Source organism: Pleurodeles waltl, chromosome 6 (genome assembly GCF_031143425.1).
Source record: "Pleurodeles waltl isolate 20211129_DDA chromosome 6, aPleWal1.hap1.20221129, whole genome shotgun sequence".
Lineage (NCBI taxonomy): Eukaryota > Metazoa > Chordata > Amphibia > Caudata > Salamandridae > Pleurodeles > Pleurodeles waltl.
In genome coordinates this window covers 1,536,081,770-1,536,108,245 of record NC_090445.1, presented here as the reverse complement: position 1 = coordinate 1,536,108,245, position 26,476 = coordinate 1,536,081,770, and the positions used below count along the sequence as shown (strand labels likewise).

Below are 26,476 nucleotides of genomic sequence, written 5' to 3'. Positions count from 1 at the left end.
TGACTATGTGAAATTTGGAAGTTGTGGACTGTGCCTGCATGTGTGAGATGACTGACACTCACCCAGTTGCTCCTGTCAAAATGAAGACAAGAGGGAGCCCGGAGCTGGGAGACAGTATCTCTGGAAAAGGAAGCTTCCAGTAGTCGCTTATGCAAAATGCGCAAAGACACTGGCCTGCCCTGCTGAACTGACTTCGAAGTGTAGGGTGATCTGCTACCTTGAAAATCTGTATCTTTCTAGTGATTGATCCAACTTCTGTCATTTTGGTCTTCCTTTTAAATTTATGAGTGATTTCTTGATTCAGCTGCCGTTTTGGTAGTGTTAACAGCCGTAGCACACCAGATCTGAAGAAAGTCCACCATTGTATTTCAATTCCCTACCTAAATCGGAGATATCTCGGAGAGACAAACTCTCTGATTAGGAGATAGTTTACTGCAGTGGTGAGAGCCCTTTTCCCTCCAATTTCTATTTTCCACAAATGCCGTGTGATGCCACTAACTTGATGCCATAAGGGGAAGGACATGTCAATTCAGATACTTTTGGCATTCATGCTAGATTTGCTTGGGCTTCATTGGACCACTGACAAATTAAACAGTCTCATCACTTCAATTGAGGGGTCTGGACATACTGATATAGTGGTTAGAGGTAGCGTTTCTAAGAGAGAACATCATGAAGGAAATACCTAGTGGTATTTTGTGAAGTTATTCACGAGGAATGTTTACCAGTATAACTGACATACAATTAACGTACCATGAAATGAGGAAACGTTTGAATAATTACAGAAAGGCTTTGTACAACACCCAAGCACAACACACAGATGAAAAAGCCAGCAGTTAGTAAAGGTGTCAATATAGTTAGTTCTGAGTAGCAGGCACCACATACAAAGGTCTGTTGCAGATATGGTGTGGGATTACCCCACTGAAGTGAATGCTGCTACTGGCCAATCAACCCTTGAGTTGATATGGGGAGAGATGCTGGGTGACAGCTTATTTCATCACAGTTCAGGTATTTTATGTTGAGGGATCTGAGAAAAGGGATGTATATATATTAAAAAGGAAGTGGAGAGTGCAAGCAAGTGGTTGGCATCAGAAGGGTGATTTGGTGAAGGTGGAGTCAAGAAATGCAGAAACTGGTCTCACTTAAGTTTGTGTTTCTCACAAAGTAAAAATGGTGCAAGGAATTCAATTGGTGTTGGATGATGGACAGAAAGATGAAAATGAAAGAGGACAGCTTTCTAGTGAGGCCAAACAGGGAAAGCTGTAATGTGTTAATGGTGATAAGCAATGAAGTGACCGCAGACCTGAAGTTGGGGAGAGGCACTACTAACACCCAAACACCCAGGACATGCTGCTTAGGATCAAGGACAACAAGTCTTCATGTTAATTTTGTAGACTGGACAAGCTAAGTCAACATCCTGCACACAAGTAATTTGGCTGCCAGTTTACCGTGCCACAAAATGATTGGAGGAAAGAGAACTGCCTTCTGCTACTGTAAGACATGTAGCCATACGAACAGGATGTTCAAAGCTGTATTTACGGTTCATTAATGCACATCAATTCTTTGGCCACACATGGATATGAAATATGAACTGTAAGCTTAGCTTGAAAAAAAGTGGTTTAAATATAACACATTTAACACATTTGCAAAATGCAACTATTAATAACTCTTCAGAGTACCACTAGCATTATTGTTATTTATATGCAAATACATTAGCTTCCCTTATCCACCATGGAACGGGTAGTTGTGCCTTCTTCCCCACTACATGCACACTCGTTCACATGCACAGGTGTGGCACTTTCAGGGGTGTGGAATTTATTAAAATATCTACTTGTCCAGGGGACAGGTTGCTTCTCAAATCTACTTGTCCTGTAAAAAGATCTACTTGTCCCTTTGGTGCCATGTAGTGTGGCGACAAATTATGGCAGCAATTAATAGCCTCTCTGATTATGCCAGGGCTACCACCATAGTAGGGCTTGAATACTTGGAGTTTCAATCGCTACTGTAGCAATTTCCTTATTTTGCCACCTTTCTGCAGATCTGCATACTGGGGCTGGAGGAAGCAGTAAGCAATAGTTTCAGCGCTGGAATGCCTTTGAGTCTGCAAACCTACTAACCTGCATGTTTTAAAGATTTTTACCAGCTTCTCTCTAATATTTTCCCATAATAAGAAAGGTTGGACATTTACTCCTGACAATGGCAGAATTAGAACTTCTTCCAGGGTTGGGAAGAAAGTGGCTGGAGGGAAAATGAACTTGCAAATGCTCAATAGATTTTCACATGAGCAAATCTACACATCGTATTTACCCATGCTAAAATACAGTTCACAAATATTTTATAGGGGTACGACATATACCATGGGTGCACTTTTGTGACTTTCTTTAAGAATTTGGGGCCACATGTAGGTAGGTTCAGATTTGTGACCTGCAAATTGCGAGTCGCAAATCCGAATGTAGGATGGTGTCCTTGACACCATCTGTGATTCGCAAGGGCTTCGCAAATGCCCACCTCATGAATAATCATGAGGTGGGTCGCAATTTGCGACCTCCTCGCGAATGGTGGCCTGCTGGAGACAGCAGACCACCATGTCTGTGACTGCTTTTCAATAAAGCAGTTTTTTTTTGTTTGTTTTTGTAATGCAGCCCGTTTTCCTTAAAGGAAAACGAGATGCATAACAAAAACGAAAAATGAAACGTTTTCGTTTCATTTTTTCAGAGCAGGCAGTGGTCCGCAGGACCACTGCCTGCTCTGAAAAAATGTTTACAGTGACATTCACAATGGGGAAGGGGTCCCATGGGGATCCCTTCCCTTTTGCGAAAGTGTTAGCACCCATTTGAAATGGGTGCAAACTGCGATTGGTTTGCGCCCGCGTTCGCGGTCACAAAACAATCCTACATTGCACTGCGAGTTGCAATTAGGAAGGGAATACCCCTTACCAATTGCGAGTCGCAAACCCGTTTTGTGATTCGGTAACCAGGTTACTGAATCGCAAAACTGGGTTTGTGTATCGCAATGTGCTTTTTGCATGTCGCAAACAGCGAAAGTCGCTGTTTGCGACATGCAAAAAGCTACCTACATGTGGGTCTTGGTCCCTAATTAGGTCTGGTGTTAACAAAGACAGTTTGTTTTTATTAAACTTCTATTTTTCTCTCTTTCGGCTGGCTTAACTGTGAGCGATCGCATTCTGCTCTTCCACAAGGAGCATATTGCCACACAAAGTAGTTTTGTTCAGTGTCAGGAACTACAGTGGCAATCAGTGACGTAACAAAACTGGAGGGTGCCCCTTTGCAAAGAACATGGAGGAGCCCCCTCTCCAGACTCACTCAGGGCAGGTGCTGTGCTGGAGGGGCCCCCTGGAGGGCGGCTGCGGGGCCTTTGTTATGCCGCTGGTGGCAACGTGTGCTTTAAGAGTTCAAAAACTTTTTGGGGGGGTTTTGCCAATGTTTGTTACAATGTTGAGGGCCTGGTAGCTCCCACAAGAATAAAGTGTTACAAAAGCCATGTCAAAACAAGACACGCATTGATGAAACTAAAAGACTTATAAAAATATGTCAGATCAGTTGGCTTTGTCAGTGTTTGTTTATTTTCATGCTTCCCATAATCGTGTTGAAAATGGTTACACTATTTTCCATTAGAAATATTTTTGGGAAATACTAGCATGCATCAACACATTTTACTAAATGACACTTCATTTGCATATAATCAGAGAGCATTCTGGGAGCATTATACTTAGCCTCTTAGCCTAAACTTTTCAAACGTGTGTACACGTTTTTTTTTTTTTTGTACTGGAACCAACGTCAGTAGTGAAGTGTGACCTTAAAACATTTATTTACAGCACTCACCCTAATAATGAAGGCTTTCAAATAATGAACCATATATACAAGTTCGAACAGCATTATCTTTTGGAAACACATTACCTCGACTGCAGAGAATTCCACTCTCTGTAAACAAGCAACCAAAGGGTTTGTGCTGCAGGGGGTTGGGCCTACTTGTCCCAAGGACAAAGTAAACATAAAAACTTGTTGCCCTTGACCCCAAACAAGATGTCCCGGGCGTGGCTATAGGAATTCCACATCCCTGCACTTTGCATTGGTATTAGTGGATACAGCGGATTTCACCTTGGATATGGCCCAGAGCTTGCAGATCCAGTGTCCCTAGGGCAACAGACATTTTTTTTTTAGTTCTAAGGCCAACACAGCATTTGTGCTGTTGCACTTGCCCTGCCAAGGAGTGGAGGGGTGGATTAGGCAGTTCATACGAAAGCTAGCAAAAAAGTGCCCAACATTCCCCAATCTGTCCCAAACTGTATATTTTCGCAACAAACAGCAGTGATAGCTAGTGGCAACTGGTGCTGCTTGTGATTACTCCATGTGGTTGTTAGCCAAAAGGTGAGGTAGGAAGGCAGGAACATGGTAAGGATACACTGCGCAAGCAGGATATAAAGGAAATTCAGGAATCTAAGGGGCATCATAAAGGATCTTGCTTTATTCTCTGATTCCTGTAGCTATGGGAGGTTTACAGAAGAGTTGGCATTATTCAACCTTTCATTTTGTCTTGATTGGATCAATACAATTTTGATACTATTTCCCCCAAAGTTTGTCAGGATGCCCTCCAGACTGCAAGTTAAATCAAAATGTGAATTAAAAACAAAAGCCTCTGTGGGGTCGGGGAAGATGGGAAGCTTGTGGTCACGAATGCTTATTAGGGTTAAGAAAGGGCCAAGAAACATAAGATCTAAAAGATGCAGAGTGTCTGCTTAACAATATGTCGCAAGACTCAAAATTTGCCTTGTCTGCCAACTACTCTGTTGAGAAACAAGCTTCACTACGGTTAGTAACCTGAATTTAGAAATTTGTTTCAAAGCACTTTAAACCTTTCCAGTATTATTTGGAACGGGAAAACTCCATGAAAATATGGAGGATCAATTGAACACTTTAGCAGATCAGCCGACAGCAGAACTATTGTCAAACTAATCTACAGGCATAAATTGTGGGGATGACTGAACTCCAATATCCTTGGGGAAATGGCCTAACCTTTCTTCATTATCCTGTTTTAGCAACTTATCATGTGATACTTTGCCTAACTATGTGAAGAAGCATGGGGTTTTGTCTTAACTATTGAAGAAGTGGTTTCTAAGGGCCAGCAGTCGAAGCCTCTCCAAGTTCAGATTAGGACAAAGAAAGTGAATGTGACAAAATAATAAGGGGACAGTAAATAATGCAGAGGATCAATCTTTTACAATAAACCCCTCCTCAAACAAGGTTAATTTTTTTGCGAATACCGGGTGCTTAATTTTTTTTAAAAAAGTTGCATTCTATAGTAATCAGAAAAATAATAATCATAAATCTTAAGTTAAGAAGCAGAAACAAATTCAAACCCCATCATCCCAACCCTTTAATAAACAGAACACTTGTCAGGGATAAAATGGATAGTATCCCAGTTACCCATATAGGTACATAAAAATCAGCTATTCTCTAACTGAGGAAGACTCCCTTTTATTGTTCGATTATTTGTAAAATTCCCCTGTATGGCTCTGAAGTCTTGTTTTGTGAGCAAATAGTCTCTTGGGAATGCACTGAAATCTGTCTTGGGAAACACATTCTGAATTACCCTTCTAATTCATAGACGGAAACACTATGGTATGAACTGGGGTTCTCTTCATGGCATGAAATGACAGGAATTGGTTGAGATATATTCAATCTCTATAAAACAGGGAGCATGTAAAATGTCTTACTTGTAGGGGAAAAAGATTCAAGTAAGTGAAAGATGTTGGGCTACCACAAGCTTAAAACAGATAAAGTTTTAGTCATGTTCCCGTACTACTAATAGTGGATCCCAGGTAGGGGGCTTACCTTTACCAACCAAGCTTTAACTCACTCAGCATTGTACATATGACTTCGGAAGAATGATTAGCACTTAAAAAGTAGAATTCATCAGTCACTGTCATTAGAAGCCAATTGGGGGACACATACTTTTTCCATATATTAATTAACTGGCATACTTTTGAAAGGAAAGATACTTAAATTTAGGCTAACTTCGAATTGCTTGTCTTCCATTTCAGGTTTAGCTCCAATTACTGAAAACAAACAAAGCAAACTGTATAGCTGTTGTAATTCCTCATAATTGCTCATGTTCTGATGGATTGTTTTATGTCCCAATCCTTATGCTGCATGTTTTAAAAACTTATGACTTATTAGAAATGTTGCTTGGCTGTGGCCATTAGTTTTCAATATATTTGAAAAAGAGTTTTAAGTGATTATTTTTCCATAGATGTTTTAAATTGTTTACAGAGTAATCTTAACAAATTAGCAGTTCAAATGAAATGCATATAGCCCAATGGAAGCAAGACTGATATGTTTTAAAATGTACCCCAAATGTTTTAAAAGGCTGAAGTTTGCTGACAATTTCGCTAAACTCTCATACAGCTTGATTTTCTCTCTGTCCTTCAAAGTTCTGAACAGCTTCTGGAGGTGATTACATCTCTCTGGAAGATGATAATCAGGTAGACAAATAATGCAGACTGAATGTGGGTCAGTCTGAACCACCTTTGTACGGCAGAAAGGGCATGTAGGAAGTTGGCTCTGTATGCACTATTTCAAAGTAAGGAATAGTATGCACAGAGTCCAAGGGTTCCCCTTAGAGGTAAGATAGTGGCAAAAAGAGATAATACTAATGCTCTATTTTGTGGTAGTGTGGTCGAGCAGTAGGCTTATCAAAGGAGTAGTGTTAAGCATTTGTTGTACATACACAAGCAATAAATGAGGAACACACACTCAAAGACAATTCCAGGCCAATAGGTTTTTGTATAGAAAAATATCTTTTCTTAGTTTATTTTAAGAACCAGAGGTTCAAATTTTACATGTAATACTTCCAATGAAAGGTATTGCAGGTAGGTACTTTAGGAACTTTGAATAATCACAATAGCATATATACTTTTCACATAAATCACATATAGCTATTTTAAAACTAGACAGTGCAATTTTCACAGTTCCTAGGGGGAGTAAGTGTTTGTTAGTTTTTGCAGGTAAGTAAACCACCTACGGGGTTCAAGTTTAGGTCCAAGGTAGCCCACCGTTGGGGGTTCAGAGCAACCCCAAAGTTACCACACCAGCAGCTCAGGGCCGGTCAGGTGCAGAGTTCAAAGTGGTGCCCAAAACGCATAGGCTTCAATGGAGAAGGGGGTGCCCCGGTTCCAGTCTGCCAGCAGGTAAGTGCCCGTGTCTTCGGAGGGCAGACCAGGGGTGTTTTGTAGGGCACCGGGGGGGGGGGGACACAAGTTAGCACAGAAAGTATACCCTCAGCAGCACGGGGGCAGCCGGGTGCAGTGTGCAAACACACGTCGCGTTTCCAATGTAAATCAATGTGAGATCAAGGGGTCACTTCAGCGATGCAGGAAGGCAAGGGGGGGGGCTCCTCGGGGTAGCCACCACCTGGGCAAGGGAGAGGGCCTCCTGGGGGTCACTCCTGCACTGGAGTTCCGATCTTTCAGGTCCTGGGGGCTGCGGGTGCAGAGTCTTTTCCCGGCGTCGGGATCTGGGAGTCAGGCAGTCGCGGTCAGGGGGAGCCTCAGGATTCCCTCTGCAGGCGTCGCTGTGGGGGCTCAGGGGGGGCAACTCTGGCTACTTACAGTCTCGTAGTCGCCGGGGAGTCCTCCCTGAAGTGTTGTTCCTCCACAAGTCGAGCCGGGGGCGTCGGGTGCAGAGTAGCAAGTCTCACGCTTCCGGCGGGAAACGCAGTTGTCTTGAAGTTGCTTCTTTGGAAACAAAGTTGCAGTCTTGGGTGAACAGGGCCGCTGTCCTCGGGAGTTTCTTGGTCCTTCTAGAGCAGGGCAGTCCTCTGAGGATTCAGAGGTCGCTGGTCCTGGGGAAAGCGTCGCTGGAGCAGTGTCTTTTCGAAGTGGGGAGACAGGCCGGTAGAGCTGGGGCCAAAGCAGTTGGTGTCTCCGTCTTCTCTGCAGGGTTTTTCAGCTTAGCAGTCCTCTTCTTCTTAGGTTGCAGGAATCTGAGTTCCTAGGTTCAGGGGAGCCCCTAAATACAGAATTTAGGGGTGTGTTTAGGTCAGGGAGGGCAGTAGCCAATGGCTACTAGCCCTGAGGGTGGCTACACCCTCTTTATGCCTCCTCCCAAGGGGAGGGGGTCACATTCCTATCCCTATTGGGGGGATCCTCCATCTGCAAGATGGAGGATTCCTAAAAGTCAGAGTCACTTCAGCTCAGGTTGCCTTAGGGGCTGTCCTGACTGGCCAGTGACTCCTCCTTGTTTTTCTCATTATCTCCTCCGGCCTTGCCGCCAAAAGTGGGGCCGTGGCCGGAGGGGGCGGGCAACTCTACTAGCTGGAATGCCCTGTGGTGCTGTAACAAAGGGGGTGAGCCTTTGAGGCTCACCGCCAGGTGTCACAGCTCCTGCAAGGGGGAGGTGATAAGCATCTCCACCCAGTGCAGGCTTTGTTACTAGCCACAGAGTGACAAAGGCACTCTCCCCATGTGGCCAGCAACATGTCTCGAGTGCGGCAGGCTGCTAAAACCAGTCAGCCTACACGGGTAGTTGGTTAAGGTTTCAGGGGGCACCTCTAAGGTGCCCTCTGGGGTGTATGTTACAATAAAAGGCACACTGGCATCAGTGTGCATTTATTGTGCTGAGAAGTTTGATACCAAACTTCCCAGTTTTCAGTGTAGCCATTATGGTGCTGTGAAGTTCGTGTTTGACAGACTCCCAGACCATATACTCTTATGGCTATCCTGCACTTACAATGTCTAAGGTTTGGTTTAGACACTGTAGGGGCACAGTGCTCTTGCACTAGTGCCCTCACCTGTGGTATAGTGCACCCTGCCTTAGGGCTGTAAGGCCTGCTTGAGGGGTGACTTATCTTTACTGCATAGGCAGTGTGAGGTTGGCATGGCACCCTGAGGGGAGTGCCATGTCGACTTATTCGTTTTATCCTCACCAGTACACACAAGCTGGCAAGCAGTGTGTCTGTGCTGAGTGAGGGGTCCCCAGGGTGGCATAAGATATGCTGCAGCCCTTAGAGACCTTCCCTGGCATCAGGGCCCTTGGTACCAGGGGTACCAGTTACAAGGGACTTATCTGTATGCCAGGGTGTGCCAATTGTGTAAACAAAAGTACAGGTTAGGGAAAGAACACTGGTGCTGGCGTCTGGTTAGCAGGCCTCAGCACACTTTCAAATCAAAACGTAGCATCAGCAAAGGCAAAAAGTCAGGGGGTAACCATGCCAAGGAGGCATTTCCTTACAGTGTGCCATTACACTGGCCCACCACATAAAAAGCCAAGTTCCTAAAGTAAAGTGTCAGAGTGCAGTGTTGTGGAGTATAGTTTAGTGGACTGAAGTGTGAGAGAGTGTTGGAAATTGTCAGACAGCGGAGTAGTGTGTTGTGGAGTGGTGTTTAGCAGAGTGTGGTAGAGGGTAGGGGCATCAAGTGCTGAGGAGTTGATTGTCAGAGTTGGGTAGAGTGGAGTGGTGTAGAGTGGAATAGTAGAATGCAGTAGTGTGTGACAGAGTTGAGTGCAAAAAAAGGGGTAGAGTGACATACAGGGAGTTGCATAGTGCATTGTACAGTGGAGTAGATTGTCGTAGAGTACTTTAGGATAAACTAGAGTGCCAAACACTTGCAGAGAGTGGACTAAGCAGTTGAACAGTGGAGTTCTAAAGAGTGAAGTATTGTGTGATAGAGTGGAGGGGTGTAGTCTCATTCAGTGTCGTAGAGTCAGAGTACAGTCACAGAATGAAGTAGAGTTGTAAAGTGTCGTAGAGTGGAGTAGATTGAAGTGGTATGGAGTTGGGTAGAATGGAGCGGCACACAGTGGCATAGCGTAGAGTGGCATACATCAAGTGTGGCAGAGTGGAATAGCATACTGCGAAGTGGCATAAAGTGGAGCTGTGTCTAATAGAATAGCGTAGAATGGAGTGTCAGAGTAGAGGGGCATACAGTTGATTACAGGGGAGTGGCATGCAGTGGGGTAATGTGCAGTGGCACACAGGGGAGTGGTGTAGAGTGGAACTGAGTGTAGTGGAGTATTGTACAGTGGAGTGGGGTATAGTGGAGTGGTGTACAGTGGAGTGGGGTAGAGTGAAACAGCATACAGTAGAGTGGCGTGGCATTCGATAAAATAGCGAAGCTCTGAGTGGCATAGAGTTGCATTTACTGGAGTGACGTAGAAGGGAGTGGTGTACAGTGGGGTGGCAAAGAGCAGAATAGCGACCACTGAATTTGCATGGAATGGAATTGAGTACATACAACAGAGTTGGGTAGAGTGGAATACCATACCATGGAGTGGCGTCAAATGAAATAGTGCTGAGTGGAATACAGTGGAGTGGCGTACAGTGTAATGGGGTACAGTGGAATACCATACAGTGAGGTTTGCCGCAGTGGAATAGTACAGAACGGAGTGGGGTACACTGGTGTGGCGTACAGTGGAATACAGTCCTGTGTTATGCGTGTCAGAAGAGCGGAGTAGAGTGGAATAGCGTATAGTGGAGTAGCGTATAGTGGAGTAGCATACAGTGGAGTGGCGTACAATGGGGTTGCGTACAGTGTACTGAAGTAGAGCGGAATCCCATACAGTGTAATGATGTAGAGTGGGGTTGCGTATAGTGTAGAATGGAGTGGCGTACACTGAAGTGGCATAGCTTAGAGTGGAATGGCAAACAGTGGAGTGTAGTATACAAAAGTGACGCACAGAAGAATGCCGTGGAGTGGTGAATGGATGTAGGTAAAATTTAGCAGGAATCTAGATTATGGTCTGCACAGTAACACAAAACAGCGTATTGCCCTGTCTTGTGTTTCTCCAGATTAACCAGGCAATGCACGGGTACACATGGTGGCCTTGCGTTGGTTTGTCAATCTGACTTAAGTATTGCGTTGCCCATGCAACACTATGGGTAATTCAATACAATACTACAGGCATGCCTTACTTATATATTGTGCCACTGTATTCTGCAGTAACTTCGCAGTACAGCGTGGTGCATGGTGATGCCGATTAAAAGGCAGCAATATTGTTTTTACTACAGTTTGGCTCTGTTCTGATTTAGGTCCTTAAATGTAGGTAACTGGTAGGTTTTGTTGTCATTCCCTATCTATTACCACTTTATTAAAGTGGCAAAAGGTAGAAAAACATATATATATATATATATATATATATATATATATATAGATATATATATATATTTGTTTTTTTTACATATTTTAAATAGTTTTCCGGAGTACTGTGCTGGCACCTAGTAAGTATGCTTTTTTAAAACAATTTTTTTTAAGTAGAGCAGGAATTTCTAGGTAAACTTTTAAAAAAAGAATAAAATATGCAAAAATAAATTGTAAATGCACTTTAGGACACTATATCTGTGAATGAAAATGTCACTTACCCAGTGTACATCTGTTCGTGGCATCAGTCGCTGAGATTCACATGGTCTGCATAGCTCGCCATCTGGTGTTGGGTCGGAGTGTTACAAGTTGTTTTTCTTCGAAGAAGTGTTTTCGAGTCACTGGACCGAGTGGCTCCTCCTTCTGTGCTCATTGCGCATGGGCGTCGACTCCATCTTCGATTGTTTTCCCCGCAGAGGGTGAGGTAGGAGTTGTACTATAGTAATAGTGCCCGCGCAATGAAATGTGTAAGTATGTACCTATTAAAGGTTTAAATAATATATATACAAATGTACAAAATTGAAGGTAACTTCTGAACTGCTACAGGCTTCCGGGGAGGTGGGTGGGCCCATGTGAATCTCAGCGACTGATGCCACGAACAGATGTACACTGGGTAAGTGACATTTTCAGTTCGATGGCATCTGTCGCTGTAGATACACATGGTCTGCATAGACTAGTAAGCAGTTATTTCCCCATAAGCGGTGGATTAGCCTGTAGGAGTTAAAGTTGTCTGAAATAGAGTTCTTAATACAGCTTGACCTACTGCGGCTTGTTGTGCGGATAGCACATCTATACAGTAGTGTTTGGTGAATGTGTGAGGCGTAGACCATGTGGCTGCCTTACATATTTCATGCATTGGGATGTTTCCTAAAAAGGCCATTGAAGCACCTTTTTTCCTGGTTGAATGTGCCCTGGGAGTAATGGGCAGTTGTCTTTTTGCTTTAAGGTAGCAGATTTGGATGCATTTAACAATCCATCTGGCTATACCTTGTTTTGATATTGGGTTACCTGCATGAGGTTTTTGGAATGCAATAAATAGCTGTTTAGTCTTTCTGATGTTCTTTGTTCTGTCAATGTAGTACATTAATGCTCTTTTGACATCTAATGTATGTAGTGCTCTTTCAGCCACAGAATCTGGCTGTGGGAAAAAAACAGGTAGTTCTACCGTTTGATTTAGATGGAACGGTGAAATAACTTTTGGTAAAAATTTTGGATTAGGTCGTAGGACGACCTTATTTTTATGTATTTGTATAAAAGGTTCCTGTGTTGTGAACGCTTGAATTTCACTTACTCTTCTCAGAGATGTAATGGCGATGAGAAAGGCAACTTTCCAGGTTAGGAATTGTATTCCGCAAGAGTGCATGGGTTCGAAAGGTGGGCCCATGAGTCTTGTTAGGACCACGTTTAGGTTCCATGAAGGAACAGGTGGTGTTCTTGGTGGTATAATTCTTTTAAGACCTTCTATGAATGCTTTGATGACTGGTATCCTATACAAGGAAGTTGAATAGGTAGTCTGCAGGTATGCAGATATTGCTGCAAGGTGTATTTTAATAGAAGAGAAGGCTAGCCTTGCTTTTTGTAAATGGAGCAAGTAATTTATTATATGTTTTGGAGTTGCGTCTAGTGGTTGTATCTGATTATGATGGCAGTAACAAACAAATCTTTTCCACTTACTTGCGTAGCAGTGTCTAGTGGATGGCCTTCTGGCCTGCTTTATGACCTCCATACACTCTTGGCTAAGTTGTAAGTGTCCGAATTCTAGGATTTCAGGAGCCAGATTGCTAGATTCAGCGATGCTGGATCTGGGTGTCTGATCTGTTGGTTGTGTTGCGTTAACAGATCTGGTTTGTTCGGCAGTTTGATGTGGGGTACTACAGAAAGATCTAGCAGTGTTGTGTACCAGGGTTGTCTTGCCCACGTTGGTGCTATTAAAATGAGTTTGAGTTTGTTTTGACTCAATTTGTTCACTAGATAAGGGAGGAGAGGGAGAGGAGGAAAAGCGTAAGCAAATATTCCTGACCAGTTCATCCATAGGGCATTGCCTTGGGATTGCTTGTGTGGGTATCTGGACGCGAAGTTTTGGCATTTTGCGTTCTCTTTTGTTGCAAATAAGTCTATCTGAGGTGTTCCCCAGAGTGTGAAGTAGGTGTTCAGAATTTGTGGGTGGATTTCCAATTCGTGGACTTGTTGGTGATCTCGAGAGAGATTGTCTGCCAGTTGATTCTGGATCCCTGGAAATAACTGTGATATGAGGCGAATTTGATGGTGGATTGCCCACTTCCATATGTTTTGAGCTAATAAGCTTAACTGCGTTGAATGTGTCCCTCCTTGTTTGTTTAGATAATACATCGTTGTCATGTTGTCTGTTTTGACAAGGATGTATTTGTGGGTTATGATTGGTTGGAAAGCTTTTAGTGCTTGAAAAACTGCTAATAATTCTAGATGATTTATATGCAGTTTTGTTTGATGTATGTTCCATTGTCCTCTTATGGTGTTTGAGATGTGCTCCCCACCCGGTCATGGAAGCATCTGTTGTTATTACGTACTGTGGCACTGGGTCTTGGAAAGGCCGCCCTTTGTTTAAATTTATACTGTTCCACCATAGAAGCGAGAGGTAAGTTTGGCGGTCTATTAACACCAGATCTAGAAGGTGACCCTGTGCTTGAGACCACTGTGAGGCTAGGCATTGTTGTAAGGGCCTCATGTGCAGTCTTGCGTTTGGGACAATGGCTATGCATGAGGACATCATGCCTAGGAGCTGTAGTATTGTTCTTGCTTGTATTGTTTGATTTGGAGACATGTGTTGAATGACTCTGTTGAAATTGGGAATTCTTTGTGGAGTTGGCGTTGCTACTCCTTTTGTCGTGTCTATTATGGCTCCTAGATATTGCTGTACTTTGCTTGGCTGAATGTTGGATTTTGCAAAGTTGACGGTGAACCCTAGTTTGTAGAGGGTTTGTATGACTTGATTTGTGTGGTTTGAGCATTGTGTGAGCGAACTGGTTTTGATTAGCCAGTCGTCTAGATACGGGAATACATGTATTTGCTGCCTTCTGATGTGTGCAGCGACTACTGCTAGGCATTTTGTGAATACCCTTGGAGCGGTTGTTAAACCGAAAGGCAATACTTTGAATTGGTAATGTATTCCTTTGAATACAAACCTTAGATATTTTCTGTGTGATTGATGTATTGGTATAGGGAAATATGCGTCTTTGAGGTCTAGGGTTGTCATGTAGTTGTGTTTTTTGAGCAATGGTAACACTTCTTGTAGTGTGACCATGTGAAAGTGGTCTGATTTGATGAATGTGTTTACTACTCTGAGGTCCAGAATTGGTCTCAGTGTTTTGTCCTTTTTTGGTATCAAGAAGTACAGTGAATAAACTCCTGTGTTTATTTGTGTGCTTGGTACTAATTCTATTGCATTTTTTTGCAGTAGTGCTTGAACTTCTATCTCTAGAAGCTGTGAATGGTGTTTTGATAAATTTTGTGATTTTGGTGGTATGTCTGGAGGGAATTGCAGGAATTCTATGCAATAACCATGTTGGATAATTGCTAGGACCCATGTGTCTGTAGTTATTTCCTCCCATGCTTCGTAATATTGACCTATCCTTCCCCCCACTGGTGTTGTGTGGGGGGGGTGAGTGACGTGTGAGTCACTGCTTGTTGGTAGTGGTTTTGGGGCTTTGAAATCTTCCTCTATTCCTAGGGAATTGCCCTCCTCTATACTGGCCCCGAAAGCCTCCCCTGTACTGTCCCTGGTAGGTGGACGGTGCGGACTGTGAGGTACTGGCTTGTGTGGCCTGACCCCGAAACCTTCCTCTAAAAGGTGTTTTGCGGAAGGTGGTATAAGATCCTCTGCTCTGCGGGGAGTAGAGTGCGCCCATGGCCTTGGCAGTGTCAGTGTCCTTTTTGAGCTTTTCTATGGCTGTGTCGACCTCCGGACCGAACAGCATTTTTTCGTTTACTGGCATGTTAAGTACTGCCTGCTGAATTTCCGGCTTGAATCCAGACGTTCTGAGCCATGCGTGCCTACGGATGGTAACCGACGTATTAATGGTCCTTGCGGCTGTGTCTGCTGCATCCATAGAGGAGCGTATTTGATTGTTGGAAATGTTTTGACCCTCTTCAACAACCTGTTTTGCTCTTTTTTTGTAGATCTTTTGGGAGATGTTCAATGAGATGCTGCATCTCATCCCAGTGGGCTCTGTCGTATCGCGCTAGCAGCGCTTGTGAGTTTGCGATGCGCCACTGGTTTGCTGCCTGGACAGCGACCCTCTTCCCGGCTGCATCAAACTTTCTGCTTTCTTTATCTGGGGGAGGTGCATCCCCAGAAGTGTGTGAATTTGCCCGTTTTCTGGCAGCCCCTACCACCACAGAATCTGGTGGCAGCTGAGAGGTGATGAATACAGGGTCCGTAGGAGGCGCCTTATACTTTTTGTCCACTCTAGGCGTTACTGCCCTGCTTTTGACTGGCTCTTTGAAGATCTCCTTTGCATGGCGAAGTATGCCTGGGAGCATAGGCAGGCTTTGGTAGGAGCTGTGGGTGGAGGAGAGGGTGTTAAATAAAAAGTCATCCTCTACTTGTTCAGAGTGTAGTTCCACATTATGGAACTGAGCTGCTCTAGCCACCACTTGTGAATAGGCTGTGCTGTCCTCAGGTGGTGATGACCTAGTTGGGTATGTGTCTGGGCTATTATCAGACACTGGTGCATCGTACAAGTCCCACGCGTCTTGATCTTGGTCGTCGTGGCTCATGGCGGTGTGAGCTGGCGAATGTGACGGGGTGTAAGTTGGTGAAGCCGGAGTTACAGGTGGAGGCGAGGGAGGAGGTGTTACCGTCTTTGCTGTTTGTTGCTGAGGAGCCTCTCGTGCTACAAACTGAAGTGTTCTCTTTCTTTTGACAGGTGGAAGGGTACTGATCTTCCCTGTCCCCTGCTGAATAAAGATACGCTTCTGCGTGTGATCCACTTCAGTGGATTGCAGTTCCTGTTCGAATCTGTGTCTTTTCATTTGTGAAGACATAGAAAGTTCTTCAGTATAGGAGCCTGAAACTGGGTCTGTTGGTGCTTTTTTCGGCTCTGAAAACCCTTTTGTTTGTTTTTTCGGCTCCGAGGTAACCTTCCTCTTCTTTTGTGCCGAAAAATCTTGGCCTCTATGATCTTCGGCGCCACTGTCTCGGCGTCGATCCGTGTCGACACCGAACTCTCGGTGTCGATGCTTCTCTTTAGCACTCTCTCGGTCCCGAGGAGGCTGCGTGCCGGTGTCTCGACCGGAGTCGGACGATCTCGACACTGAATGGGCCTTTTTCGGTGCAGATTGTTGGTCACCGTGAATTTGGGTTGAGCCATGGCCGGTTGGCAGTGGCGTCCCCTGGGCCTTTTTGCCTTTTTTAATTTCTGATCTTGACGTCTTACTCACTGTTTTTGTATGGTCGAGTTCGTCGGAGTCTGAATCCTGGATGGAAAAGGATTCCTCCTGTTCCTCTTCTGTCTCGAACTGTCGATGCTCTTTTGGCGTGGACACCATCTGCAGTCTTCGCGCTCGACGGTCGCGCAGAGTTTTTCGGGACCGGAACGCCCGACAGGCCTCACAGGATTCTTCGCTGTGCTCGGGTGACAGGCACAGGTTACAGACCGAGTGTTGGTCCGTATAAGGATATTTGTTGTGGCATTCAGGGCAGAATCGAAACGGGGTCCGTTCCATCGGCGTTGTTCTCCACGCGGTCGGGCCGACTAGGCCCCGACGGTGTGCCGAAATCTACCCCGAAGGGCACCGAAGCGCTTCGATGTTCAATGCGTTGTCGTATGTGTTTATCTCGAACCGGATCGCAACGATACCGTCGAAAATCTTCCGTTTTCAGCTATCTTTCCGTTCCGAAACTCGGAGCGACAGGAACACGTCCGAACCCGATGGCGGAAAGAAAACAATCGAAGATGGAGTCGACGCCCATGCGCAATGAGCACAGAAGGAGGAGCCACTCGGTCCAGTGACTCGAAAACACTTCTTCGAAGAAAAACAACTTGTAACACTCCGACCCAACACCAGATGGCGAGCTATGCAGACCATGTGTATCTACAGCGACAGATGCCATCGAACATATAGTTTATTAGTGTTTTTTCCAAGTTTTTAATCATACTTATTTATTTTTCTTAAAGTACAGCAGTACTGCCTAGGTAGTACAGCGGGACTTGGTAATGTTTTTTTTTTTTTTAAATATATAGAAACCTATAAAGATTTGTCCCTACCTATTATCACTTTGCTAAAGTGGTAATAGGCAGAGATAAACAAAAAATCTGATACTTACCTAGATTTAAGCCCCTAACCCAGAACACAGCCAAAATGTAACAGACAAAATGGCTGCCTTAACCTTTTGTAAAGGCAGTCATTATACAATCACAATATGACTTATTGCCACGTACTACAGTAGTTTAGTGAAAATGTTGAGTACAGGGCTCACGTATATCACTACGCCTAAATACCTCTTAACTTTATAAATACTTAAACTACTTACTTATAATACCAAAAAAGATAACCTACACACCATAATTTACAATCCTGCCAAGTTTAATTGAAATCCGCCTGGCCGTTTGGCCACTACCAGCAAGTACAAAGTCTATGGAAAAATGCATTGCTGCTATAATGTTTTTTGCCCACCCCTCCACTTTTTCTTTGCGCCCCCTTGACCATTCACCGCAAAACTTTCCATCATCTACCAATTTAGAAAAAGGAATAGGTCTGGAAAGTTTTGTGGAGAATCGTCAAAGGGGTGCAAAGTTATTAGTGTAACTCTGTGAAAGCCACCCACCACATTTTTCAAATATTAATATCTCAAAAACTCTGCAAGAGGATGTACACTGAAGTAACAAAAATATGCTTTCTGAGTGAAGTTTTATTTTTGTGCCAACTTTGGTGTAAAACAGTTGAAAGCAAATTTGCTGTAAAAGCCTGAATGGAAATTAAACTTCGCATCTCCTCCACAGATCTCCAGAAACCTTAGTTTATCAGATTTCAGCTACTTTCACTAAAGGTGTGCCACTGTTACAATTACACAAATATGGATTACGTGAAAGGTCACAAGATGCCGCCTGTAGGAAGTTGGCTCTGTATGCACTATTTCAAAGTAAGGAATAGTATGCACAGAGTCCAAGGGTTCCCCTTAGAGGTAAGATAGTGGCAAAAAGAGATAATACTAATTGTAGGAAGTTGGCTCTGTATGCACTATTTCAAAGTAAGGAATAGTATGCACAGAGTCCAAGGGTTCCCCTTAGAGGTAAGATAGTGGCAAAAAGAGATAATACTAATGCTCTATTTTGTGGTAGTGTGGTCGAGCAGTAGGCTTATCCAAGGAGTAGTGTTAAGCATTTGTTGTACATACACACAGGCAATAAATGAGGAACACACACTCAGAGACAAATCCAGCCAATAGGTTTTGTTATAGAAAAATATATTTTCTTAGTTTATTTTAAGAACCACAGGTTCAAATTCTACATGTAATATCTCATTTGAAAGGTATTGCAGGTAAGTACTTTAGGAACTTTGAATAATTACAGTAGCATATATACTTTTTACATAAAACACAATAAGCTGTTTTAAAAGTGGACACTCAGTGCAATTTTCACAGTTCCTGGGGGAGGTAAAGTATTGTTAGGTTTCACAGGTAAGTAAGTCACTTACAGGTTTCAGTTTTTGGTCCAAGGTAGCCCACCGTTGGGGGTTCAGAGCAACCCCAAAGTTACCACACCAGCAGCTCAGGGGCGGTCAGGTGCAGAGGTCAAAGAGGTGCCCAAAACACATAGGCTTCAATGGAGAGAAGGGGGTGCCCCGGTTCCAGTCTGCCAGCAGGTAAGTACCCGCGTCTTCGGAGGGCAGACCAGGGGGGTTTTGTAGGGCACCGGGGGGGACACAAGTCAGCACAAAAAGTACACCCTCAGCAGCGCGGGGGCGGCCGGGTGCAGTGTGCAAACAAGCGTCGGGTTCTCTGTAGATTTCAATGGGAGACCAAGGGGTCTCTTCAGCGGTGCAGGCAGGCAAGAGGGGGGGCTCCTCGGGGAAGCCACCACCTGGGCAAGGGAGAGGGCCTCCTGGGGGTCACTCCTGCACAGAAGTTCCGTTCCTTCAGGTGCTGGGGGCTGCGGGTGCAGGGTCTTTTCCAGCCGTCGGGACTTTAGGTTCAGGCAGTCGCGGTCAGGGGGAGCCTCGGGATTCCCTCTGCAGGCGTCGCTGTGGGGGCTCAGGGGGGACAACTTTGGTTACTCACGGACTCGGAGTCGCCGGAGGGTCCTCCCTGAGGTGTTGGTTCTCCACCAGTCGAGTCGGGGTCGCCGGGTGCAGTGTTGCAAGTCTCACGCTTCTTGCAGGGGTCTTTAAATCTGCTCCTTTGAAACAAAGTTGCAGTTCTTTTGGAGCAGTGCCGCTGTCCTCGGGAGTTTCTTGTCTTTCTTGAAGCAGGGCAGTCCTCTGAGGATTCAGAGGTCGCTGGTCCTTTGGAAAGCGTCGCTGGAGCAGGTTTCTTTGGAAGGCAGGAGACAGGCCTGTAAGACTGGGGCCGAAGCAGTTGGTGTCTTCTGTTCTTCTTCTGCAGGGGTTTTTCAGCTCAGCAGTCCTCTTCTTCTCGTAGTTTCAGGAATCTAAATTCTTAGGTTCAGGGAAGCCCTTAAATACTGAATTTAAGGGCGTTTTTAGGTCTGGGGGGTTAGTAGCCAATGGCTACTAGCCCTGAGGGTGGGTACACCCTCTTTGTGCCTCCTCCCAAGGGGAGGGGGTCACATCCCTAATCCTATTGGGGAATCCTCCATCTGCAAGATGGAGGATTTCTAAAAGTTAGAGTCACTTCAGCTTAGGACACCTTAGGGGCTGTCCTGACTGGCCAGTGACTCCTCCTTGTTATTCTCATTATTTTCTCCGGACTTGCCGCCAAAAGTGGGGGCCGTGGCCGGAGGGGGCGGGCAACTCCACTAGCTGGAGTGTCCTGCGGTGCTGGCACAAAGGGGTGAGCCTTTGAGGCTCACCGCCAGGTGTGACAGCTCCTGCCTGGGGAGGTGTTAGCATCTCCACCCAGTGCAGGCTTTGTTACTGGCCTCAGAGTGACAAAGGCACTCTCCCCATGGGGCCAGCAACATGTCTCGGTTGTGGCAGGCTGCTGGAACCAGTCAGCCTACACAGATAGTCGGTTAAGGTTTCAGGGGGCACCTCTAAGGTGCCCTCTGGGGTGTATTTCACAATAACATGTACACTGGCATCAGTGTGCATTTATTGTGCTGAGAAGTTTGATACCAAACTTCCCAGTTTTCAGTGTAGCCATTATGGTGCTGTGGAGTTCGTGTAAAACAGACTCCCAGACCATATACTCTTATGGCTACCCTGCACTTACAATGTCTAAGGTTTTGCTTAGACACTGTAGGGGCACAGTGCTCATGCACTGGTGCCCTCACCTATGGTGTAGTGCACCCTGCCTTAGGGCTGTAAGGCCTACTAGAGGGGTGACTTATCTACACCTGCATAGGCAGTGAGAGGCTGGCATGGCACCCTGAGGGGAGTGCCATGTCGACTTACTCGTTTTGTTCTCACCAGCACACACAAGCTGGCAAGCAGTGTGTCTGTGCTGAGTGAGGGGTCTCCAGGGTGGCATAAGACATGCTGCAGCCCTTAGAGACCTTCCTTGGCATCAGGGCCCTTGGTACCAGGGGTACCATTTACAAGGGACTTATCTGGATGCCAGGGTGTGCCAATTGTGGATACAAAAGTACAGGTTTAGGGAAAGAACACTGGTGCTGGGGCCTGGTTAGCAGGCCTCAGCACACTTTCAAATCAAAACATAGCATCATCAAAGGCAAAAAGTCAGGGGGTAACCATGCCAAGGAGGCATTTCCTTACACCGCCAAACTCCTAAATACTAGAAACTAACAGGTAATGCACACAGTCTGGCTAGAAGCTAAAGACAGTGAGGAGAACATAACTCAAATTGATTCCACAACTGTACCAAAAGGCCAAGTAATCAGTGACTGATGCACCTTGCACAAGCCATAATGCATTAATCCAAGAGAAAAGCCTGAAGAATTACTTATTCGCATAAGGACAACGATGTGCAAAATGTGGCTCTCTGGGACAAGGTCACTTTTTCAAAAAATAGATCTCGATGGCTAAGTTTGCTCTATAAAAATTATATGTATATAGTTAGGACCATTTTTTTCCATAGATGGAGCGTTTTTTTGTTTTGTCAATAACTTTGATGCTGTTTGATGAATCTTCACCAATGTTTCAAAATGTTTACCTTGGTTGGTTCACCTGTTGTCCTGAAAGTTTCAGGGTGATCCGTCAAGCAGGAGCAGAGAAAAAGGAGGTGGGGGAGGGGGTCCCTTAACAATTTTCCACATTCTACATAAATGAGATTTTTTGAATTTTTTTAATATGACTGCAGCCCGAACCACTGAACAGAATTACACCATGTTTGGCAGAAATCTAGCTTGTGGTCCGGAAAGTGTGCTTGTCGTGATTAGGTGTAAATCCCTTCAATAGTTTTGGAGATATTAGAATTTTTAAAATATAGATATCTAGGGACACAGATTCTCCAAAGATCCAACGGTACATGTGCTGATATCTGACTGGCTGCCAGCACTTCAAGAAGGAAGTGTTGGCAGCCATCTTGGGACTCGGATTCAGTCCCACAAAAAAAGTATAGGGAAAAAAAAAAAAAGAAAAGGGGTCAAGGTAGGGACACTCTGAGCCCCTTATCCATGGTCTAGATGACGCCCAGGGACACCGCTAAAGCTAACAAGTTTTTTTTTTTTTTAAAGTGTCAGAAAAACCTGAGTATCCGGATCCGCCGATTCTCCCGAGATTTATTTTTTTTGCCCCCAAGTGGGCCATGTCCGAGGGGCATTGGGGACTTTAAAAGTGAGAGGGTTTATGAGCCCCCCATCCTAGGGCTTCTATTAGCCCTGGGAACCGCCACCTCCCCAAGGCCTTCCCAACTCGCCCCTCCTCTGCTATTTAAAGCTGCTACCTCACTTGTGGGGGCAATGCCGGTTCCCACAGGACTTGGGGAGCCGGCTAGGACCGCAGTCCAGTCATTCTCTCTCCCTCTCTTCCATCCCGTAATAGGATGGGATGAGAGAGAGAGAGAGAGAGAGAGAGAGAGAGAGAGAGAGAGAGAGAGAGATTGCTTTTGCAGTGGTCACTCTCTGAAATGACTTCAAAGCATCACTCTAGCAAAATTTTATTGTTAGAATGGTATATTGACATAGTAGAACAGGGTCACTTATGGCCTAATTGTGAAGGTTTTGGACTGTCAGTAGGCTCAAGGTTCAAATTGTATCTCATGGCAGTGTGTCTGTTTATTTTCCCGGTGTTTTGACTATTAAACATTCCTAGTGATGTAACATTCAAGTCTTTTTCCACTCAAAATCCTTGGGTTCAATGTCATAGCTAAATCAGGACAGCACATGCTAAGGAGTCACTTTTTGCCTAGTGGTTAAGGTCTCAGACCGGTACACTGAAGGCTGTGGTCTCAATTGTATGTCTGTCTCAGGTCATTTCCCTGGGTCCAGGGACCATAATCAGCCAGGGCAGAGGGGTCCATGTGACACCCCCACCCACCCCAAAAAATAAATTTGAAAGCTGGGCCCCGGGGGATGGGGTCTCGGAGGACGAAATCGGTCGGGGACGGGGGCTACATGACCTGTGGCCAATGCGCAGAGTGGGGGTTGGGTGGTTAGTTGCAGGGTCTGGCCGCAGGCAAGGCCCTGCAGCCAACCCCATTGCACACAGTGGTGGTTTTAGGGGGTTGGCTGCAGAGACAGGCTCTGCAGCCAACAGCTGCCCTGTACAGCCAAAGGCTATGCGCATTGGTGGCTGGATTAACGTATAGTAATTTAAATTACTTTACATTAAAAAAAAAAAAAACATAGAAATTCACTGGAAAAAACTAAAGGTTACAGGGATGTTATAGTTAGGAAATAAAATTTGGAAAACACCTAAAAATTAACTTAAAAAACAAAGGTTACAGGGACGTTACAGTTAGGTTAGGAATTGACTTGTACAAAACCTTAGAAATTCACCAGTTAGAGTTATTTCAAGTAACTATAACTTGTGCCCTAAGATAATTGTAACTTGTGGTTTCCCCATGCGCTGCTAATTACCCAAGATATTACAGTACTCATGACATCTTTTATAACATCATTGATAATATCATTGTATTTGTTGTAAAATTATTCATGAAAAAACTGTGCATGGAGAGGGCTATAGTTATCTTAGGGCACAAGTTATAGTTACTTTTATTAACTAACTATAACTGGTGAATTTCTAAGGTTTTGCACAAGTAAATTCAGAACCAAACTATAACATCCCTGTAAATTTTGTTATATATATATATATATATATATATATATATACACACACACACACACACACACCCTATACATACATAAAACTGTTTGGGTTTGGGGCAAGCACAATTGATCCATGAAGTGACGGTTCTGCAACTTTAGAAAGTATATATAGACATACCCAAGAGTAGGATCAGTCTTATTTCCTTGGCAGACCAAGTGTCTTTTAAGAGGCAGACATGACTGGGAAAAAACTGGTAGCCAGGCAACCCCCAATATTCAACCAAATGTATCTACTACAAATCAGTCTTCCTCTGCCCCAGACCTGCAACACACTTGAATGTGGCTAAGTTAGCAATGAACCCCAGCTTACCTTCTTTTTGACAGTCATGGCACTGCGCAGATGGATAGCGAGCTGGCGGATATAGATGAAAGCATGCTGGTACGACACCTGTGTGTCAAGTGCGTACATCTCAGTCAGACTGCGCTGCATGAAGTTGATCATTGGCAGAACATTAGGGGAGGTGAATTTGGAGTTCTTCACATAGGAAATATACATTTTCTGTAAAACAAAATGACAAGAAAACTCAGGGAAGGGAACCTGCATTAAAATCACAAAGGTAGGGAATAGCTGGCATTACTCCTATCTCTGATCATACAATTCATTTCAAATGCTTGGACAACACAACTCATTATTAAATGCCAAAACACCCCTTCCCCCCCTCCTCCACAAGAATAAACAACCATCTCCAAACACAAGGAACAGAACTTTAAAATGCAACCAGCAATATAAAATGATTTTATTCATCTACTTGTAAAAGCATTGCCTTTGCCAAAAATTGTGTCTTGGCATGAAGAACACACTGGAGAAAAGAAGATAAAGAAAGACTATCAGGATGAAACTTAGGAAAATCAAAAGGTGTTAAGAGTGTTCTTAAAATAAGACAAGTCAGGGAAGATCAAAATTATCAGCAAAGGCAGATCTTTCCATGTCTTGGGCCCAATAAGCCAAGAGCACTGTCCACCACAGCAGGCTCCATCGACTAAAGGAACTTTCCGAATAATCACAGTTTCTCTTGAACAATTAAAGGAGGACCACACTGCCTTAGCTGAGGCAGGACAGACTAAAGGCTCAACCTGTAATGAAAATGTCACTTACCCAGTGTACATCTGTTCGTGGCATCAGTCGCAGTAGATTCGCATGTTTTGCAATAGCTCGCCATCTGGTGTTGGGCCGGAGTGTTACAAGTTGTTTTTCTTCGAAGAAGTCTTTCGAGTCACGGGACCGAGTGACTCCTCCTTTTGTCTCCATTGCGCATGGGCGTCGACTCCATCTTCAATTGTTTTCCCCCGCAGAGGGTGAGGTAGGAGTTGAATTGTAGTAATAGTGCCCATGCAATGGAGTGACTAAGTATGCACCTATTTAAGGTTGAGATGATACATATATAAATAATTGAAGGTAACTTCCAAACTGCTACAGGCTCCCGGGGAGGCGGGTGGGCACATGCGAATCTACTGCGACTGATGCCACGAACAGATGTACACTGGGTAAGTGACATTTTCAGTTCGATGGCATCTGTCGCTGTAGATACGCATGTTTTGCATAGACTAGTAAGCAGTTATCTCCCCAAAAGCGGTGGATCAGCCTGTAGGAGTGGAAGTAGTCTGAAATAATGTTCTTAATACGGCTTGACCTACTGTGGCTTGTTGTGCGGATAACACGTCTACACAGTAGTGCTTGGTGAATGTGTGAGACGTAGACCATGTGGCTGCCTTACATATTTCTCGCATTGGGATGTTTCCTAGAAAGGCCATGGTAGCACCTTTCTTTCTGGTTGAGTGTGCCCTTGGTGTAATGGGCAGCTGTCGTTTAGCTTTAAGGTAGCAGATTTGGATGCATTTAACTATCCATCTGGCTATACCTTGTTTTGATATTGGGTTTCCTGCATGAGGTTTTTGAAATGCAATAAATAGTTGTTTAGTCTTTCTGATGTTTTTTGTTCTGTCAATGTAATACATCAATGCTCTTTTGACATCTAATGTATGTAGTGCCCTTTCAGCTACGGTATCTGGCTGTGGAAAGAACACTGGAAGTTCCACTGTTTGATTTAGATGGAACGGTGAAATAACCTTTGGCAAAAATTTAGGATTGGTCCTTAGGACGACCTTATTCTTGTGTAGTTGTATAAAAGGTTCCTGTATTGTAAACGCCTGAATCTCGCTTACTCTTCTTAGGGAAGTAATGGCGATGAGAAATGCCACCTTCCAGGTTAGGAACTGTATGTCGCAGGAGTGCATGGGTTCAAAAGGTGGACCCATAAGTCTAGTTAGGACAACATTTAGGTTCCATGAAGGAACAGGTGGTGTTCTTGGTGGTATAATTCTCCTAAGGTCCTCCATGAATGCTTTAATGACTGGTATCTTATATAGGGAAGTTGAATAGGTAGTCTGCAGGTATGCAGAATTTGCTGCAAGGTGTATTTTAATGGAAGAGAAAGCCAGGTTAGATTTTTGTAAGTGAAGCAAGTAACCCACTACATGTTCTGGAGTTGTGTGTAATGGTTGTATTTGATTAATATGGCAGTAGCAAACAAACCTCTTCCATTTACTTGCATAGCAGTGCCTGGTGGATGGCCTTCTGGCTTGTTTTATGACTTCCATACATTCTTGGGTAAGTTGTAAGTGCCCGAATTCTAGGATTTCAGGAGCCAGATTGCTAGATTCAGCGATGCTGGATCTGGGTGTCTGATCTTTTGGTTGTGCTGTGTCAACAGATCTGGCCTGTTGGGCAATTTGATGCAGGGTACTACTGATAGGTCTAGCAGCGTTGTGTACCAGGGTTGCCTTGCCCAAGTTGGTGCTATCAATATGAGTTTGAGTTTGTTTTGACTGAGTTTGTTTACCAGGTAAGGAAGGAGAGGGAGAGGAGGAAAAGCGTAAGCAAATATCCCTGACCAGTTCATCCATAGGGCATTGCCTTGGGACTGTTTGTGTGGGTATC

General features: G+C 44.5%; 1 protein-coding gene across 2 annotated transcripts in view; it reads right to left on the bottom strand.

Annotated features, from left to right (window-relative positions):
* The window catches only part of NOC2L (NOC2 like nucleolar associated transcriptional repressor), a 432,367-nt gene that overhangs the window by 304,467 nt on the left and 101,424 nt on the right, over window positions 1–26,476 (bottom strand). For both annotated transcript variants that reach the window (XM_069241122.1, XM_069241123.1), the window contains exon 10: window positions 23,849–24,037. In XM_069241122.1, coding sequence (XP_069097223.1) covers window positions 23,849–24,037 — 189 coding nt within the window. The remainder of the gene's footprint in view (window positions 1–23,848; window positions 24,038–26,476) is intronic.